This window comes from Drosophila biarmipes, chromosome X (genome assembly GCF_025231255.1).
Source record: "Drosophila biarmipes strain raj3 chromosome X, RU_DBia_V1.1, whole genome shotgun sequence".
NCBI classification, from domain to species: domain Eukaryota; kingdom Metazoa; phylum Arthropoda; class Insecta; order Diptera; family Drosophilidae; genus Drosophila; species Drosophila biarmipes.
In genome coordinates this window covers 19,281,752-19,300,260 of record NC_066611.1, presented here as the reverse complement: position 1 = coordinate 19,300,260, position 18,509 = coordinate 19,281,752, and the positions used below count along the sequence as shown (strand labels likewise).

General features: G+C 44.5%; 2 protein-coding genes across 12 annotated transcripts in view; one reads left to right on the top strand and one right to left on the bottom strand.

Annotated features, from left to right (window-relative positions):
- LOC108023414 (amyloid-beta-like protein) overlaps window positions 1-18,509 on the bottom strand; it is a 59,236-nt gene that overhangs the window by 19,197 nt on the left and 21,530 nt on the right. For all 11 annotated transcript variants that reach the window (XM_017092874.3, XM_017092876.3, XM_017092878.3 and 8 more), the window contains one exon: window positions 6,250-6,420. In XM_017092874.3, the coding sequence (XP_016948363.1) occupies window positions 6,250-6,420 (171 nt within the window). The remainder of the gene's footprint in view (window positions 1-6,249; window positions 6,421-18,509) is intronic.
- LOC127010497 (nucleosome assembly protein 1-like 1) lies at window positions 10,742-12,185 on the top strand. The gene is made up of 2 exons (XM_050884726.1): window positions 10,742-11,350; window positions 11,524-12,185. Exons 1-2 carry the CDS (start codon window positions 10,793-10,795, stop codon window positions 12,049-12,051), a joined length of 1,086 nt encoding a protein of 361 aa, XP_050740683.1. The 5' UTR covers window positions 10,742-10,792; the 3' UTR covers window positions 12,052-12,185.

The window sequence follows — 18,509 nt, the reverse complement described above, 5'->3', positions numbered from 1 at the left end:
GTCCACATGTGTGTCTAAAGTCCGCAGTCGACAATGGCTGACCTACCCGGCGGCCTCTGTCCCATTTCTGTTACAGCGCCTCACGGGGGGCCAGGGGCCAGGAGCCAGGAGCCAGGGGCCATGGGCCATCCCCATTACGGGATAAGCTGATACGCACCGAGCGGTAATGCCGTGTAATTACGACTGCTCCATGGCAACCACTGGTCTACACAGTGGCTCGATTGCTCAATCGGATTCAGTTGGCTTTTGTCTGCGCTGCTCATTTGATTATGGAGCAACTCAGACCACGCACAGTTGGCCAACTGTGTGTTTAGGGACATCCGAGAGGGCAAAGCTCCTTTATTTAATCAATCCCGATGGCGAAACAGCCGAGTTGCTCCGGCCGAACTGCCAGATATTTGTGCTCTTTGCAGATTTATCTCGGCGGGGCAAACAGGAGTCGGGAACAATGCCCCTTGGTTGGTTTTGGAACGGTTATTATTTTATTAGTTGCTGCACAAAATAACCTGCGTTGCTGCAGGTTGGAGCTCAAACTAAAAGTAAAAGTAAATGGAGCTTACTCAAAGCTACTCAAGTGGACACAGGATAGCCAAAACAATGCATTTGAAAACAGGAAAATAATTAGGATTGGCTGAAACAGGAAAATAATTGCTATATTCTGTTTCTTAACTGAAAGAACCTCTCCCAAAGGCCACTTGAAGTGGTAGTTTAACTATGAGGTAGTCTCTAAAAAAACTCAATTACTCCTTCAAAGGCTAGCCAAATATATAAGAGAGAACTTTGAAAAAGCGTTCAATTTGTGGTTTAAGTCTTAAATATGGACAATTTACTGAGAGTTGGGAGAGCTATTAGCCAGATTCTTAGCCTTGGACTGGCGTAGTTCTGGTTTTAGTTGTAATAGCTCTGCTGTTATACACGCCCATTTTGGCGGGTGTACAAAATGGCTCGACCACATGCCAGGGACCACAATCTGGCAAGTTTCGCATAGCCAGCCAGCCAAACGCCCAGGCACCACCCGAAAGCCGCCCGGAATCCACCCAGAAACCAAACCCACTGGCCTGGGGCCCCAGCATCCCCAAACGGGCCGCACATACATCACCTTTAATGGGCATTATGTGTAAGCAAGCATTTAACTCTAAATGTCCAGCAACATTACAAACAATTGAATTAGGCAAGCCACCCACTGGACCGCCGCCCACCACTGGACCTTTCCAGATCCCAAATCCCCTCGCTCTTGGCGGTGCACAATTTTGCAGGCATTTAAGCGAGCGGCTTAGCTGGCAAAACGGGCCCATTTGTTGTCTCTTATATCTGTCAGGGTGTGCGGGTGTGTATCCATTTGGGCCTGGCCAACTATATTTAGCCATATCACAGATGAGGATGGGGATGATGAAGATGAGAGGCGGGTAGGCGGGTCGGCGGGCCAATAGGGGGCCGGGGGATCTGGGGGCTAAACTATTTAGCGACTAAACTACTTTTTGCCAGCTCAGTGAGTTTCAATGCGGCCATTATGGAGCGTCTCGTAAATATAGTTCAGTTCGGTTCGTGTCCTTCAACGGTGAGTGGCCAACCTGTTCAGCTGTTCAGTTGTTCATCCGCTCACCTGTCAGGGGCATCATCGCGGTCTGATGATGAGGATACAGATGAGCCGGATGAGCAGGATGCGGATGGGTCAGTGGCAATTACAAGGGGCGCCTCTGGTGGCTCAAATGATTCGCAAACTATTCCAGCCGGTGCAATTATGCACAAACAACAACGGCCACTGTGCAATTGACTCGCTGCGGGATGTTTGTGCAGCTCTCGAAGCGACGTGTCTTTTTAAAGCCCCATTCCCTACACTCGTAAAAGGAAAATGCAACTTTGAATAAAACTCGATATACATTTTCCCATGACTGCTGTATTTCTATATTTGTATTTTGGTAATCAAAAATATCTTTATTTTTGCCAAAAAAATAAAATATTTCACACCTAAAGCGAGCTTTGAACTGTATTTTATTTTCCCCAAGTGAACTCGCTTAGTTTGCTCTTAAAGCGGATGCAACTGAGGTGCTGACAGCGCATAATTAGCGCATAGTTGGTACGTAATCGGGCGAGCCGGAACCTAAGAGGGCAATGTGAGAAGCGCGGAGAGAGGCGCCAGAAACACTCCTCTTAATTGAGCGATCAGCGTCGGATGATGCTGCAAAATCAATGCAAGATACGGACGCACAGAAAAGGCAGAGGGTGCTTGCTTATCAAGCAAGGAATGTCCAGCACACATGATGATACAAAGTGAAACACTTGGGGGGAAAGTGCTTTTGGGGATATTCAATTACAAGCCTTCCTAATTAACGTTCTGGTCCGCGGTTGCGTGGCCCTCGCCCAGTCGCTTAATGAGATTTTCCACCAAATGAGCTTTCAGGCCCCCAAACTCACATCCAGCCAGCCAGTCCCATGCCCATGCCACCCCTTTCGTATCGAATTTAGTGTAGTTAATTGAATTTAGATGCGATTTATGTCTGCAAAGTGCAATTTTGGGCATGCCCAATTTTTGAAAGGCAGCCAGTCACTCATCAGCAAGTCCCATTTATCATTATTAATCCAGAATTTCCGCGAGTTTTCGATTAGGGCAACTTGAAAGCCATCGCCAGGCACATGTAATTTAACTCATTAGCCCGGGCAAACATCGAGGGGAATGGCTGTGGTTTTTACTCCCCGGGTTTCCTTTTTTCGGGGGCGTTTTTTGGGTAGACGGGTCAACATTTTGAAGCCTGACACCGCAAGGCAAACACAGGCAAATTAATTAATTTCCATTTGAATTGCAGAGCAAGCGGAGCTCCAATGAAATTGAAACGAAACCAAAACAAGAAACCAGCGCAGGGCACAGAATTGATATAAAAATGGAAGAGTGGCGAAGTGGCGGAGTGGAGGAGTGAAGCAAAAAATGATATAAATAAATATAAACATGTTGGCGAGAGCAGTTTGGGCAGCCGGACAAAAGGACAATAAAGCGCTTTCAATTAATTTCCTTCGCGGGCAGCGTCAAGGTGAAGCCAAACAAAATGGTCGAGTTGAAAAAGTGTTGGCGTGATTTATTTGCGTAGGAGGAAACCAGTGGGCGAGTGCAAAAACTGCATGCAAATAGCCAAATTTGCCAGTTTTGCGAAATGTTTAAGGTGCGACTTCCCCGGCCCTGGCCACGCCCATCGGGGGCTTGACATTAATGGAGAGGCGTCCCCTCGACCCCCTCGATTTCCCTTTGCTGCGGTGTGGGCTTTTCATGCCATAAAAGGAGGGGAAAACGGGGCATTGGGCCAACGGGTCGGATGGAAATTGCGTGCAGCTGAAGTAGATGGTGGGCGTGGCCAGCTGCCCCTTTCTCCCCACTCGCTGCATTCTCCAGTCTATACTGCAAAATGTTCTCCTAAAGCAAGGGCAAAGATCAGACACCTGAAAACTATACTCAAGTTTTTAAATGTAAAAAAAAACTATGATCTAGGGTTTCTAAAAGTATGCTACAATATATTTCAACTCATTAGGAAAGTGACTGTCCCTTATTCACCGCATACTTTTAGGTACCTTTTTTTTTTTTTTTTTTTTTTTTTTTTAATTAACATCTTTATTTAATATAATCCAGGAACAGATCTAATTAAAGCCTTTAACCTAAATGTTTTCTTAAGTAAATAATCTCTTAATTATAAATTATAATTAGTTTTCAACTTGGTATATAGGAGTAGATCAAATTACGACTAGTTTCAAGTAAATAATATATTCATATTAGTCTCTTAGGAGCAGCCCAAAATGTCTTCTTTTGAGCCTGCGTTTTAGGTACCTACAATCGAATTTAAGCGTGATTTCAAAAACCCTATTGATATGTTTTTTTTTAGTGCCAACTTTTAAATTTGAAACTTAGATATACGTAAAGAAAACCCATCTTAAAGCCATCGAACGACACTCCAAACACACATTCATTCGTCCAATTCGTTAGCTGCGGGCTCTTCAGCTTAATTACGATTTTATTGGATTTTATACTCAGTGAAGCCTGCGGCGCGAACGGGGGCAGAAACATCAAAAACATTGCCACCGACGTAAATTAAGCATAATAAATAAATTACCATAATTATAAAATGTGTGAGCGGCAGCAGAAAAAGGCGACATCGTATAAATGCGTCGGCGAGAATTACATAAAATATCAACGCGAGCAAATATGCAAAAAAAAACTGTGTAAAAAAGTGAAATAAAATTAAAGTAAAAAAATTGGGGAAAGAAAACCGAATGAAATGAAATGGAACGAAACGAAAAACGAGAAAACGAAATGCAAATGAAAAACCAATACAATATTTGTCATTTACATACATCATACATGGATGGGGGGCGAGAGTGTGTGTTATTTCGATTTATGTTGTGGCAACACAGCAACTGCAGGCGACAGCCGAGGACTCCAATCCGAATCCAAATCCTGGCGGCGGCAAGGAGTCAGGGTGAAATTTGCATGTCAGAATCAAATGCGACAGTTTTGACAGCTTGCCGGGCTCATTATTTGCATACAGATGATCGTAATGACGCCGGCGATGAGTATGAGCATGAGTACGAGTCTGGGGATCTGGGGTCCTGACCTGACCCCACCCGAGCTGGCCTTAAACCACATCCCAAACACATGACTGCAACTGAAGACCTCAAGTGCAGACGTTGGCTTTATGAATGATTTATTTACACAAACGAGAAGTTCCTAAATCAAGTTCGGTTTGAAAGCATTTATAAAAACGTCGAAAAGTATGCAACACATAATTTTCAACAGTGAAGCATTGATTTATATATATCGCTGCATACTTTTAGACGGTTTTAAAAGGAAATTCAAAACTCTAGCAATTTCTAGGTTACTCTACGAGATTTGAAGCTTTAAATTACAACATAATATTGTCAGCAACCAAAACCAATTGATTTTAATTGAAAATGAATTAAAAAATCCATGCAGTGCTATCAAACACCGATGCTTTGTTCGCTACATAATCGCATCTAAGGTTGAATGTAAGCTAACAGGATCATTATAATCCCATAATCCAAATTGACACGCCAAGACAGACATCAAAGCCGAGGTAATTTCATTACAAATCAAGGGCAGAGACAAATTTCCCTAGTAAAAAAGGGAAATGAAAAATAAAACACTCTGCCCGACTCCTGGGGCATTTGGTGTACATATCCTGATTAATATTCTGGCTCTTTAAATTTGAAATAAAAGCTGCAATCGGATTTATTTAAGCTGCTCCGAATCCGAATACATTTTCCCTCCCCTCCAGCAGGCAAACAAAAGCACAGACACATGGACAGCTGTTGGCTGTGATCTGATTTCATTTGCCCTGCCACATGTCGTACTCAATACATTTTCCTCGGGAAAAACTGCGGGGCCAATGCAATGTCAATATTTATGAACTATTATTGAACATTTGACGAAGCTGATGATTGTGTTGCCGCTGACGATGATGATGTACCAACAACAGCCAGCAGCTAGCAGCCATCAGAAGCCCGAGTTGAGGAGATGAAGTGGAGCTTACATTAGCCAGCGACTGGCAGAAGAAAAATTTAATTAAAAAGTTAAAGGAATGGAACGGAGGGCATAATGTTGACTATGGAATGCCAATTTATGACAGCGACGACAAGGATGCCCTGGCTTCGATACAGGATGCACGCACAGGGACACACACACATGGGTAATGAGAAGGGGAAGTCCCGCAAAATGCAAAAAGCGAAAATTAATGGAAAATTAATTAAGTGTCGTTTAATGTTGTCTCAATGTAAACGCTTTCAACGCAGCGCAAATTAAATTGTTGATGCCATGCAGCAGGACCACTCAGCTCGTGCTCCCCTTTTTCCCCTCCGTTTGGTGGCTGCTTTTGATTTATTGGTTTTCCTTCTCCGGACTTAAAGTTTTTTTGCCTTTTTTTTTAAATATATATGCATACTTTTTGTAATTTTTGTATGTTACCCAGTATTTTCTCGATGCTGGCGGGCTACATTCTGGAGCCTCAGTCGAGCGTTAGCCAGGGCCATAAAATTACATTTTCCCCCCGCATTCAGCACACCACCCTTGACCACATGGCGTATGCGCAATCTCAACGAGGCAAGGAGCGGCCGAGCCACTTTTCCATATGCAAAGTGCAATGGAAATTGCAATTTTTCATGCGGCTTCCCTTTGGCTTTTCGCTGGCAATTCAATCAAATGCAGAATGTAAAAAAGAAATAGGAGAGGGCGAAATAGAGAGACACACTTACCTTCTTGCAGTAATCAAGCAAATCCATTTTATCACGCAAACATGTGGCGCCGGTTGTCTTCTTGCTGAGGTCCGTCACCCAGCGGCCCTCCTCGGAGAGATATTGCGGCTGATAGATTTGTCCGGCCTCGCAGAGGACGGCTATCTGGGGTTCCCATCGTGGCGAAGCGGCCTGAAAAATAAGGAACAAAGAGAACGAGGTTAGTCTGCCATTCTGGTGGTCAATTGACTTCCGCTTTCAGCGGGAAGTAACAAGTTGTCATTGTCAGAGAATGGAGATGTTTCAAAGAAGGGAATTTCCATTCCTGCCATGCCAACAGTGCGTATGCGTAATGTGCGATCTGTGTGCAGAAGTATTTTGGTATTCGGGGAGGGGACATCAAGAAAGCCAAAGACAAGACAGCAGCAAGCGGCAGACAAAGACATGCCAAGGCACATTAATCATACGCCACATTGTACAGGCACAACCCACATTTCGAAGCCCCCCCCCCCCCCCCACACACACACACACACACACACACACACACACACACGTTCGTGACAAAGCGGTAAAAAATGATGCCACATCGTTGGGTAGATAGGCAGATACTGAACACTGAATACTGAAATACTGTGAGATACTGTTGGCCCGGCAGGCAAAGAACAATTAATGGCCGTCATTAGGGGGCGTGGCTAATGCTGAGTCCAGGCGATTGCTTAAATGCTTCATTACCACATGACAGGAGCAGCCAGCCATGCGGCCAACTGCAGGCCCCCTGAACGATGATGAATGTCCGGGCAAATTATGCATAACGATATCAATTGATACATTGATTGATTGACGCCCACTGAGTGGCGAAAGTGCGAAAGGCTGGCAAGGCCAACATCAGCAAAATATGCTACTAAACTCTTTGTTTTATTCATTATTGTTTTCTCGAAATAATAGGATCATTAATTTAGGAAAGAAGTTTCTGGAAGAGGTCATAGTTCCTAGGGAGTAAATAAATCTTAAAACATTTTGAAGGCGTCTAAAAGTATGCTTTGAAAAACTAATGATATATTTCGTTGCACTCCTTTCTTAGAGATTTCAAATAAATATGAATTCCTTTGTTTATTAATTTTTTTTATATTTTTGGGGAGGAGAAGCTTATTCCATTTCTTTATTTTTTTGCTCAGTACCCCCAACACCTGACGGTGGAAATCATCAAAGGGATAATCACCAGAGACAATTGGAGAATCACAGCGAATGGGGAGCGGGATTAATGTGCGAGGGGATGGCGATTTCGAGCAGAGTTTTGAGACAATGCCGGCGCTGATTGCAATCAAAGCGAGTTGCTCGCCGGCCCCAGCTTTTCACTCTCCAATTATGACCGGCAACAATGGTAGTTTTTCTGATCTGTGCTTTTCCTTTCAGCTAGCTAAAATCCCGAGGCTTAAGTCCCAGGGTTTTTGTTTCAGTTTTTTCGCGCCCGCGCGCGCTCGCAAATAAAGTAGAGCAGACATTTCCGCTCTGCCTTTCGAGGCGGAAAAATGAGAAAAAAGGGCTCAACTCCGAAAAACATGACCAAAACTCCGAAAAAATACAACACTCCGAAAATTGAGATTAAAAAAAATTTAAAATCCTAAAAGGTTGTTCAGAAACTCAAAAGAGGAAGTCAGAAAATAAGTCATTAAAGTCCGAAAATCCGATAAAAAAATTCCGAAATTCAATTGATTTGCAAACCCCATCAAATCAAGGCGATTCTCCAAGCTAACGAAAGTGACGATAAGTCTAAGTGCCTTTAAATACTTTTCGAAATCAAATTTCTGCTGCTCGACAGCTTTCCGAAATTAATGCGATAAACATTGTGTGTCCCACTTAAAATGATTTCCAACTTGAAATGCATTTACCCCAGAGAAGCGAATGTTGCAAAGTGATTAAACGGAAACTTTCCCTATCGCCGGGCACTCGATTTAATGATGCCCTAATGCATTCATAAATACATAAAGCCCTGTTCCACAATATAATTATTGATCGGAAGCCCGGGGAATACGCCGTCCCCCCCCCCACACACAGACCAGCACACAGGAAAGTGCATTGAGTGGATGCTCGCAAGTAAGGGATACTTGTAAAACTTCATTAAAGCCGACTTCCGGTTGGCAAGGCAGCAGCTGAAATATGCATTATGCCCAGAGGCCATTTTCCATTTTCCAGCCAGCTAGCCTGGCCTGGCCCCCTGCTTGAGTTTTCTTCGCCCTCCGTTGCTGGTTGTCAGCCGAGCAAGAGTGATGTGATGTGATGTGTTTGTGTGCGCTCAACTATTTCAAAAGTAATTAAGTTGGCAAAAAGGCGCCAACGCAGCTTGGGCTTAGCTTTTGTTTGTCAGTTTTCGGGGGCCACGAGCAGGGGGAAAGGGGGAAAAATTGTTGGCTAAGGGGTGCCGGGGGCAGGGGGCAGGGGTAGGTGGAAAACCCAGTGACAGAGGCGGAGGCCAGCAATTTTTCCAGGCAATCTAATAATTCAACCAAAAGCAACCACACACGCACACACACTTTTCGCCTGGCCAATGCCCTCTTGCAGCCGTGTGTGTGGGGTGTGTGTTTGTTTATGCAGATTTTGTTTGGCTTTTGCTCGAGTTGGGATTGCACTCGTCGTTGTTGTTGCCACTGTTGCTGCCCTGGCGTTGTGTTGTTTACACTAACACCAACAATGGCATATGCCCGGCCATGGGCGGGGGCGGTGGGTTTTTCAGGGGGGGCTGGGCAATAATAATGTCGCTCGCCATGGCAACGCAATGTGCAAACAAAAACACAAAGACAAATTTGTAACAACTGTGGGTTTTTCCTCTTTTTGGGGCCGAAAAAGGTATCCCCAAAAGAGGAAGAGCCCCGTCTATATGTACGCGTGCAGTGCATGTCCTGCGACAATTATGCGGAATATCCTCTTTTGGCCCAGCGAAAATAATGAGGATAGACAGGAGCAACCATTAAACGCAGGTCAACCCACTTAATCCTGGTCTCGAGAGCGAAAGTACGACATTACGGCGCGAAGCAAGGCATCACCCATCAAGTTGGGAGTGTTGCAAAGTGGAGAAATATCAAATTTCAAAGTGATTAAAGGGCTGCCACTCAAACACTAGTTTATTAATGTTTACCAAAGTTTACCAAATAAATTGATGAACAATTTCACTGCTTTCTGCGAGTTTAAGGGCACCAAAGATATTTTAATTTCTAAAAATTTGTGTTTATACATCGCTTTTCAACACTGTTAAATAGTTCCCATTAATTAAAAAAAAAAAACAATTTTAGCTTTTTATTTAAGTCAAAAAACGAAAGATTTTAAAATACTGAAATGTTTTTTGCGTTGGAAAATTTGAAGTTTTAAAATGAACACTTATGGGCTTTTACATGAAAGCAACGGGTTGTGACTTGAAACGGTCACCTGGCTCCTGACATGTGGCTTTTCAGCATGCCAACAAGTTGCCTTGGGATGTGGACATTGTGGCCAGAATTTGCATCCTGCCCGAAATAGACAATTTCGCCGCCGAAAATTGATGAGGCCCTCGGCCATAATGATCGAAGAAAGTAATGCGGAGGTGGGGCAAATCAAAGTGACAAGCGACAAAGGGAAATTGCAGCAGCACCCGGGTGCTAATGGGGTGGCGTCAGAGGGGGGGGGTGTTGTCGGGGGGAGGGCCGAGTGCAACAGCCAAAACGCTGCCACTTGCGGCCACGCCCACCGACCAAATCCGCCCCAGCTTCCGTCTGCTGCTGTCGTTTCACTTCCTCTTTTCTCGCGCTCTGGCGAAAGGCAATCATGGTGGAAAACCACCGCCCAGCCCGCCGGAAAACGCACACCTCCCGCCCCCATGGCCCCCCATTTTCATCCGCACTGTTTGCCGAACAAGCTGAAAGGGCGACAAATTGTAATCAAATGCACGCATGAGTGTGTGTGAGTGCGCTTGTCCTCCGCCTCGCCACAAAAAGGGGGCGTGGCCGTGTGTGTGCGACAGGTTTTTGCTTGTTGCCCGGCCAAAAAGAGCGAAAAAACAGGCTTAATCGGAGGAAAAGGGGGGCCATGGGCGGTAGAGGGTTTCTGGAAAATAGTGGAAAGCCATTGATTAACCTGTTGGGCGGAGAGTCAAACAGTGAACTTCCATACGGAGCTGGGAGCTCATAAACTTGCCAAGTAATTGAAGTTTCGATCAGCGGGCCAAGGTGTGCAGTCGGAAATGGGCACACCGGAAAAGGCGGGAAAACCTGTTTCGGAACGGGATTGTAAGTTACGAGTGAGATTTCTTTGATGACTTCAGGGATATGAGAAGAATCGTTTATGGTCACTTGAGCTAAATTTCATTTGTACCTCAATTCAATACCTCGGATCAATTATACTCGTATGGTTAAATAAGCGGAAAGTGTAGATAGTATCCTTAACTTTACCAATTTCAAAGCCGGCCAACCATCAAGTAACCCTTGCATTATCTAGCACACCAGTTTGATATACCTTCTCGATTCTGAGCGCAGTCTTCGTTCGAAGCTCCCACCGACAACATCGACTTGAAAGAAAACATTCGACATAAATAAAAATGGGTAAACTGCTAAAATTCATAAAGAAAATGTTCAAGAAAAACACTTCGGCCAAACAGAACGCGAACATCGTTGACATTTCTTGTGACTTGGAACCGGCTTACATAGAGACCGACCTGCGACGTCAGTACTTGCAGACCATGGTGGAGAGTCTGCCGGCGTCGGTGCAGAGCAAAATAGTGTTCATGAAGAACTTGCAGCTGGACCAGCTCCAAGTGGACAAGGAATTCTACGAAAAGGTCTTCAAAATGGAGATGGACGTGTATGCGAAGAGCGAGAAGATGTACCAGAAGCGCAGGGCCATTATCGAGGGAACCTGGGACCCGCCGGATACGATGCCCAATTTTAAAGAGCCCGATCCCTTGGAGCCGCATGTGGCGGAACATTTTCGTAAGGCCCTGGCCAAGTACAAGTCGGTGCCCGCCGTGACCAAGGGCATTCCCGATTTCTGGATAACCGTGTTCCGCAACACGTGCATCGCCGAGATGGTCCAGGAGCAGGATGCGATGGCCTTGCGCTACCTGGTCGATATATCGATTGTGTACGGCAAGAAAAAGGTAGGGCTGCCAGCAGGATCGAACGAGTAGTGTCCGTCTGTAAAAGTGTTCTGACTATCAATATCCACCACCGAGTAAATCCAGTGTGCCATCTCGAAAACAGCCGACTTGCTGCATGCTTATCACCCTCGCACAACCCTTGCCTGAGTAACTGGTATTCTTTTTTGTCACAGCCCTCATTCAAGTTGAAGTTCCATTTCGCCGAGAATCATTACTTCAAGGACCCGATCCTCACCAAAACGTACTTCCTAAAGTGCTCCATCGATTTCAGCGATCCGTTCTCCTTCGAGGGGCCCGAGATAACCCACTGCAGGGGCTGTGAAATCAACTGGGAGCCCACCATGAACCTCACCACCGAGGTCTGCGGGAAGAAGCAGCGGCATCGCGGCAGCGGAGACCAGCGCATCATCTACGAGACCTATCTGTCCGATTCGTTCTTCAACTTCTTTGATCCGCCGCTGGTGAAGGTCCGCAAGGATGACGATAGCGAGAAGCACAAGGTCCTGCGAGCCGACTTCAAAATTGCCCAATATCTGCGCACTAGGATCATACCGCGGGCGGTTCTCTACTTCACGGGCGACATTGTCGAGGAGAACTTCGCCAAGGATGAGGACGACACCACCGACGTGGATAGCGGCGACTCCGACGACTATTACGACCACGATGAATGCGACCTGACCGATGCAACCGACAATTCATGATTTATACATTTCCTACGTTCCTTTTCATTTTCAATTCGATTTATAACGCATGTATATATATTTTGGTACACGTATCTATTGGATACGAACTCGCCACGGCAGCAGCATTAAAGGCCAAGTATGTACATAGAGAACTGTAGATTGTATAGAATGGTTTCGTACCAAGGACTAGTTATTCCCTCTTAATATTTCCCTTATACGCCACCGTCAATTTGAACTTTCGATTTAAATACTTAAGTCATCTCCTGTGGAAAGTGGAAAGTGGAAAGTAGAAAGCCGAGAGCAAAGCAGAGCGGCCAATAAGTACTTCGGGGGCTACTTATAATGGCCAAAGAGGGAGAAGGGCCGACAGAAACACAATTATGTTAATGTTTACTCGACCGTAATTAACTCAAATTTATGATATTTTAATTTCGCCCAAGCGGGACACTCGAGAGCGGCCAAAGTTGGCAGAGCTCGGGAGCAAATGGGGAAAATGAGCGATGGGCAAAATTGCGGGGGCTGGCTTGGAAAAGCGGCAGCGAAACAAACAAAGGAAAATTGCGTTATAATAACACACGTAAAAAAGTTCCCCATTCCCAGTCGCCTGTTATGCTTAATGCGAGTTGGAGACAAATAGAATTTTAATGCAAAATAAAACGCAAATGTTTTTGCTCCTCCTCGGAGTCCTTTTTTAGTCCTTACTTTCTTATTCCTATTTTCTGTTTGCTTTCTCTGCTTTCTCTTTGTTTCCCTGGCAGTCGGCGACAGGCGAAGGAATACAAATGCGTTCGCCTGATCGACGGGATAATTACAGTGCGTTTCATGGGAGTAGGTGGCTTCGGAAAAAGCCTCTTAATACCTTTCACAATAAATCCTGGCACTCACTGCCATCAAACATTTTGGCAGGTAAAAATCGTAATGCAAAACTGACAGTTGAATATTTGCATGACCTAAATATTTGATGGAAAAAACAAGGTTCAGCACTTCAGGGACTTTACATGCATAATTCAGCCTTTTGGAATGCTAAAAATATTTTTAAACTGCAGTTTCCACGAGTTGTCTTTAGTGGGTATACTCCCCGATCGTTTTATGAGCCGACAATTATGAACCGCACTGTCCCTCAGTTGGCGAGCAGGGTTCAGGGCATTCAAATGATGCTTTGCATCACCAACAGTCGGCCAGAAGAAACGAACATGGGTGGAGTGGCAAGGGGGTTGGTTTTTTTTTTTTTTTTAGGGGGAGGGAGGTTTAGGAGAGTTGGAAACCAAACACGTAGCAAGTGCAGATGAAAAAGCAGCAAGGAAAACAAAAACAAATTGTGAAAAATAGCCACAAGCCAGGGCTTTTAGGATACGAGGGGGGCTCATGGGTGGCGCAGAGGGGGGCGCCCTAAGTAGCGTGTCGCTTGAAGTAAGTCAAAGTTGGGAAATGAAATCGCTTTTCTTCTCTTTCCCACCCGCGGACACTTCCTATTTTTTCTACTTTTTGGAAGCCATTGGCGAACTCCCACACACACACACACACACACACACACACACACACACACACACACAGACAGGGCTATTATTTATGAGTTTTCTACGTTCGCTGCTGTCTTTTGTGCATTTTCGCTTTTTGCCATTTAACTTTTTTGCCCATGATTTTCCTCTTTTTTGTCTGTGTGTGTGGGTGTGTGCTAGTGTGTGTTTTTTTCTCGCTTCTCGTTTGTTTGTGGCTCAATTTCGAGTGTCAAAAAGCCTTGTTGTTGCTGTTTTGTTGATGATGACTCAGCGCACACAGAGGCGTAGTGGGAGGGGTGGGCTTTCCAGCAGGGGTTGGCTTGGGGGGCGGGGGAAATTCGTTGGCCTGGCCTGCTTTCTAGCCACTTTTTTGCTTTCTCTACTTTTCCGCTTGAAGCCCGAAACGTGCCTAAGTGAGTGTGTGTGCCCGGGCATATGTGTGCGTTTAATTCCACTTGCACACACACGCAGAAACACACACTCGAATGCAGATCGAAGGAAGCAAAGACTGAAACTCGAAACTTTTTGGCCAAAACTTTTGCAGCCAGTAAAACCCGAAAAACATTTCTTTATTTCATCTACGTCTCTGTCACTTTCTCCCCCACCCCCTCTCGCTCTCTGTCTCTCTCCCCCTTGCAGGTGAATCGGATGCTTTGACAGCACTCACTCACCCACATTTACACACAAACACACCGACACACACACACACACACGCATGCAAATTGAAATTAATTTTGTGAAAAGTGCCTGCAAGTATGCAACACAATTTTTCCAAGATAACTTTCCCGCACGCGTGTGTGTGTGTCTCTTTTTTCACATGCCTGCTTGTGTGTGTGCAGCACTGTACTTTCTAATTGATGCTGCTGAAAGCACTTTTAATTACATTTGCGGGCGGCAGGTTGCCCCCAGGTTGCAAGGCCCGAGGCGGGGAAGCCCCGACCTAAAACTCAACTCAACTCAACTGAATTCGAGTGCCAGCGAATGCTCATCATCATTATTAGTGGCATCATTACTGGAATAGCTGCTACCGTGGGTGCGGCTAAAAATTTGCAATAAATGCCCCATTTTTCAAAACTATTTCGGAAGTCAATCCTCAGGTATCTAAGATGTCAAGAAGTGGGCAGTGGATAAAGGGGATGGTCGTCTCTCCCAAAGACTTCATAAAAAATCTATATAAAATATATTTTACCATTCTTAAAATAGTGCTAAATTTGCTAAACATCAGCATAATTGGGAAAATTTAAATTTAGGGTTTTAGTAAAAAATCTAATTTTTTCGTGGTTTTTCAATCGTAGTTTTCCCAAATCATGACGTACAGAAAAAAGAACGACTGTTTTGGAAAGCTTGCTTAATTTGCTAACGACCTGCATCATTTCTGGGAGAATTTATTTTTTGACCCATTTTCGCATTTTTTTCAGGGGTCCTATCATGATTTTTTGGATTTCAGATTTTAGCCAAAAAATACTCCTTTTCTCGCGGTTTTTCAAACGTATTTTCTCAAACTCATGACGTACAGAAAAAAGAACGACTGTTTTGGAAAGCTTGCTTAATTTGCTAACGATCTGCATCATTTCTGGAAGAATTTATTTTTTGACCCATTTTCGCATTTTTTTCAGGGGTCCTATCATGATTTTTTGGATTTCAGATTTTAGCAAAAAAAAAACTCCATTTCTCGCGGGTTTTCAATAGTAGTTTTCCCAAATCATGACGTACAGCAAAAAGACCGACTGTTTTGGAAAGCTTGCTTAATTTGCTATCGACCTGCATCATTTCTGGGAGAATTTATTCTCCATACCATCATTATTTTTTAGATTTTGTACTTTAAAAAAAAATATATGAAATATTTTGTTGCATACTTAAGACTCTTAAAATTATTTAAAATTATTTAACAGCACTACATTTTGTAGGATAATACTACTTTTAACTCCTTTAGGAATCCTTATCAAATAAATAAAGTCTGTTTAGGCAACCCCATTATATTTCTAATGTACTTGTACTCTACAGGAAATTGCGAACATTTATTGCCACCCCTAGAACTAACTACCTTTAAATGAAAAGTCATCGTCATCATCGTCAAGCAGAAGCGGCAGGAGTTTCCCTCGGTCCCCAGCAGTTCATCATCCTCGCAATGGCATTTTCAATTTCAGTTTTTGCACTTTTATCGGAAACTGCATTTGACCCGCAGCCCCTCTATCGTGGCACCCTGCCACCTAATTGATTCGGCATGGCAATCTCCTGCAGGAGGTAGCTCTTCAATTATACAACTTTCGGCTCCGAAATGAAATTACTCAAGTTGGCTGCCTCACAGCGAAGCGATTCGTATTCTGAATTCTGCAGTCTGCACTCTGCATTCTGCACTTTCCCTGCATAATGCCTGATTCCCACTGACGCCTTTATCTATCTCCATTCCTATTCTTTATTCTCAGTACACCCCAAATAATTTGGGTCACTCCAGTGGCCACTTTGAACGTCTCTCTCTTGTGCGGTTCATTATTCCTCGATTTGCTGCAGGTCCTTTGGCCATCCTCCAGTCGTCTCATTTCATTTCATTTCACTTCATCTCTTTTCACTTCTATTTTTTATTCAGCTAATTGAGTGCGAGCTGCAAAATGGCCGGGGAAATTGTGTAGGAGTGCGTTTAATGGCCCAAGATGACAATTGAAAACGCATTTGTTATGGCCTGATGTAGTTAATCGATGGTTTGCCTAGTTGCCGCCGCCTCCTCTTCGCCCAAAAAAGGAAATGATTCATGGTAGAAAGTGGACAGAGAGAGAGAGAAAGACAAAAAGGTAGAAAAAGAGTCGAAAAGATGGAGAAATTACTTAATGTCCATTGGTATATTACATTTGATGGTTAATGGACTGATGGCCACTTGCCAAAGGACTTCATTTGGGTTTCAAATTAAACCACTCCTTTGTGCAGCAAAGTAGTCTTACGCTACCTAAAATTAACACTGTTTACCAATATAATAAGCATAAAATATACACAGCTTAATTGAAAGAAATTAATTAAAATGTAAAATCCACTTTGATACCCAAAAAGTCCGCCACCGCACCGCATTTAAGGTAATCAACTAAATTATCCACTAGTACTGCCCCAGCTTTTACCACTATTTCGCCCAATTTTAGGCCAGTGGCAACCCGGAAAACAGAAATTCGAATTGGGGAAATGGCAAATGGAAAACCCATGCGCAACGAAGTTAACTGAAGAATTAACGCTGAATCAGCAAGGCAATCAACAAAAATTACGCAACATTAATGCGCTTACAAGCGGGGATCAGCTGGGCAGAAATAAGAAGAGTCGGGGATGCCACGACCGACCATGTATATATGGCATGAATGCTGGATGTGTGTGTGTGTGTGTGTGTGTGTGTGCTGTAGCCGTAATGAAAATGCTGGCTAACAACATTTTAATCCCGGCCACAAATTGCTGAGGCTTAAAGCGTTCGTTCGATAATAAATATGATTAATTTTACACAAAAAGCCACAGAAACAAGGCCGGAAAGTGCATGAGCGAGAGAGACAGATGCGGCTAAATGGACAGAGACGGGCATAGAGACATACAGCCGAACTCTAATAAGTACAGTTGGCCACAAAACATTTTGGGGGCTAGAAGAGGGCTGAAAGGGTGTTTGGCTAAAATGCAATAAATCTGCCGAAACAAAAAAACTAATCAACAAATTATGGCAGGCAAGTGGCTGGGCCGGGTAATGGGGCGAGCAAAGGGAAAATAGGAAAAGTTGGAGAAAACTCAGGCGGGGAAAACGAGAGGGAGAGATCATGAGAGAGCGAGAGAGGTGGCTGAAAGATGGAGTGCTGCATTCTTTTGGGCGACCATTGCAATTCAATTAACTGTGAAAACTAATTAAGTGACTCCTGCCGAGAGCAGGCAGCTTCTATCCCGTGACGCCTATGCATGTGTGCACTGAAAACATTGGATTCTGTGGAAAATATTTTAAAAGAGATAGAAAAACATCTAGCTTTTTTTTATATTAAGTGGGGAAGAATATTATTGAACACGTTTTTTTTTATTGGCACATCCTAAGAAAATGAGAGGATCGTGAATCATAGCCCTAGTTTTTCTCACTGCAGAGATTGCATGAGTATATTGCTTGCATACTTTTTGGCATAACTTTTGGCCTGGCCTCGACAACAAATTGAAATTGGAAGCTCAGGCGATGGGAAGCCAAAGGAAGTGAGTGGGGCGGTAGGCGGTGGGCGGTGGGCGGTGGGCGGTGCGGGCGTCGTGCGTGTTTCAAGATGGCGACTTCGACAACACTTGGAGCTAATGGCTTCGCAGCTCGGAGAAAGCGGAGAAAGGAGAAAAGTTTTCGCCCCCGCCCGACACCGACACGCTCCGACTGACAGCGACTAATTCCACTTGCCATCTTCCCCTCATGGCACCCGACCACGCCCCCTATCCCCCGCCCCCATCGTCCTTAACTCCTTTACTCGCATTCATTTTAATCGCACGAGCGTAAGCCAAACGGAAAGCTTTTTCAATTTGCTGCCATACAGCAGCAGCAACAGCAGCACACACTCGCTGCGAAGATCTCAGATATTATGTATCCTACCTAGCCGAAAAGATACTTAATCATCGCAAGCCAAGTCCTGCATCCCAAGTCCCTCGTCCTTCGTCCTTCGCCCTTGGTCCTTGGTCCTTGATACTTGGTCTTCCCGCGCCGCGTGTGTGTTATCCGGTATTTAATAACCGAGCAGCTCGGGGCGGCAATAAGAACAACAATGGCGCAGCCAGCAACAAATTTGTGTGCATAATTTATGCCCTTTATAATAGAATATCCTCTTGCTGGAAGCACGAGCAGATTGAGGATTTCGAAGTGGATGCTCAGAACCGGGAGCTGGGTGGTGTTATGTTGGCATGGTGTTTGGCATGGAGAGTGCTTGTGGCAGCCAGGATCCAGTGGCAATCAAGTTGTGAATGTACCTGCCAGATAGCAAAACTTCTCCGGTTTCAGCC